This window comes from Microcebus murinus, chromosome 4, assembly GCF_040939455.1.
Source record: "Microcebus murinus isolate Inina chromosome 4, M.murinus_Inina_mat1.0, whole genome shotgun sequence".
In the NCBI taxonomy this organism is placed as follows: Eukaryota; Metazoa; Chordata; class Mammalia; order Primates; family Cheirogaleidae; genus Microcebus; species Microcebus murinus.
The window spans coordinates 23888492-23890515 of record NC_134107.1 but is presented as its reverse complement, the minus strand read 5'-3'; the positions used below and the strand labels follow the sequence as shown (position 1 = coordinate 23890515).

General features: G+C 69.6%; 1 protein-coding gene across 1 annotated transcript; it reads left to right on the top strand.

Annotated features, from left to right (window-relative positions):
* Positions 1 to 210: 210 nt before the first annotated feature.
* Positions 211 to 1511, top strand: C4H11orf96 (chromosome 4 C11orf96 homolog). The gene has a single exon (XM_012790501.2). It carries the CDS (start codon positions 509 to 511, stop codon positions 878 to 880), a length of 372 nt encoding a protein of 123 aa, XP_012645955.1. The 5' UTR covers positions 211 to 508; the 3' UTR covers positions 881 to 1511.
* Positions 1512 to 2024: the final 513 nt, after the last annotated feature.

The window sequence follows — 2024 nt, the reverse complement described above, 5'->3', positions numbered from 1 at the left end:
CCGCGTGCTCTCGGGGCCTCGGATCCTCCCGGAACCCCCGCGGGCGGGGCCTGCCTTCCGGAGCCGGGTTGGCAGGGGGCGGGCGGCTCCGGGGAAGGGGCCGTTACTTTCCCAGAGTGGCGGGGCGACGTCAGGCGGAAGGGCGCGGGGCGCGCACGCTTTAAATGGCATTCGCTGTCATCCGAGCTCGCAGCCGTGTGGGCAGGAGCGGGCTATATAAGCCGCGAGCCGGGCAGCCGCGGGGCAGACGGCGACAGCAGCGGCGGCGAGCGCCTCGCAGCGCGGCGGAGCAGCGTCCCCGGAGCCCCGCGCCCCCCGACGGGCCGCTCGCCCGCCCTCCCGAGGAGCGCCGGCCCGGGCCCGCGAGGGCCGCCGCCACCCCGCAGCAGATTTGGATCCTCCGCCCGGCGAGCCCCAGGCTGCTGCCTCCCGGGGGGCCCCGGCGCAGCGGCCGCCCCCGGAGAGTCCCGGAGCCCCGCCGGCCGGCCCCGCAGACGCCGGCGGCGCCATGGCGGCCGCCAAGCCCGGCGAGCTGATGGGCATCTGCTCCAGCTACCAGGCGGTGATGCCGCACTTCGTGTGCCTGGCCGACGAGTTCCCGCAGCCCGTGCGGCCCGCCAAGCTGTCCAAGGGCAAGGGTCGGCTGCGGCGGCCGCGCCAGTCCCGCTTCAAGACGCAGCCGGTGACCTTCGACGAGATCCAGGAGGTGGAGGAGGAGGGGGTGTCCCCCATGGAGGAGGAGAAGGCCAAGAAGTCGTTCCTGCAGAGCCTGGAGTGCCTGCGCCGCAGCACGCAGAGCCTGTCGCTGCAGAGGGAGCAGCTCAGCAGCTGCAAACTGAGGAACAGCCTGGACTCCAGCGACTCCGACTCGGCCCTGTGAGGGGCGCCGCCCGGAAGGGGGACGCGCGCCTCCGCGGCCCGCCAGGGGACCAGCGGGCGAACCCCGAGAGGGCCCCTGCCGTCCCGGGGACCCCTGAGGCCGGGGGCCCGCCGTCCCTCGCGCGCTGGGACTACCGCCCGACTGCGAGCTGGTCCGTGCGTCCTCCACTGCGCTCGCCCTGGCCCGGAGCGCGCGGGGCGCCGGGGAGGGAGGCCGCTTTCTTTGCCCTTGTAAATGTTTATTTTTTAACTCTTCCCAGTACGAACTCTTCTGTGAGTGTGTGCGGGGAGGCGCGCCCGCGCCGAGTCGGGTCCCGGTCGCCCGGGCCGCCCGGGTCGCCGCTCCACGCCCTTGTCTAATGGTTTGCAACTCCGATTTTGCACACCGCTGCACCGTGGCCCCAGCGCACACCCGTCCACACTCACGCCAACACACTCTCGCTGAACACTTTTATAATTGTTAGGCGCGGCCGATGGGACTTGGGCGCAGCGCAGCTGCTGCTGCAGCCGGAGGATTGATATTTATTTTTGCATTGCGATGGCTGAAGGCGTTTATTTAACGATCTTTTTACCTGAATATGTCTGTGAGGCTCCCCAACGGAGACAAATAAAGTCAATATATTTGCACAGTGCATTTCTCCAGGCTCTTGACTTCTTGAACATTTGGGGCCCAGTTTCCCAAGACTGAGGGAAGCGAGGGAGGTGGTGGCGGGGATGGGGAGCTAGGGAGCCCGGGTGGAGGTGCGGCCACTAGCTTCAGTCACCAGGACGAGGTCGCGCCCCGGTGCGCGGGTCCGTCACCAGCCTCTCCAATGGACCCACACCGGCCCAGAGCGCTCCTGCCCCACCTCCCCACCCCCATGGCCCGCGTCGAGGTTGGAGTGAAACTGCTGGTAGGGCAAAGTCGGCTTGTGAGGCTGGACAGCCCCTCCTCGGCTCAGCTGACCTTTCAGGGGTTAGGGTCCCCGCCCCACAGCCGCCGCAGAAGATGGAGCCCATTCCTGGCGGCGGGTGGGGAGATGCCGGGCCAGCACTGCGAGACCCGAGACCCGGGCGGGGTTATTTGGGCGGTGGGACCCGAGGGAGGGGCAGGAGCCCGCCTGGGCTGGGCGGGAGTGTGGGTGCGCACTCACTGTCGCCTGCAG

Coding starts and splice junctions, on each gene's coding strand:
- C4H11orf96 (XM_012790501.2), top strand. CDS start 509: ATGGCGGCCGCCAAGCCCGGCGAGCTGATGGGCATCTGCTCCAGCTAC.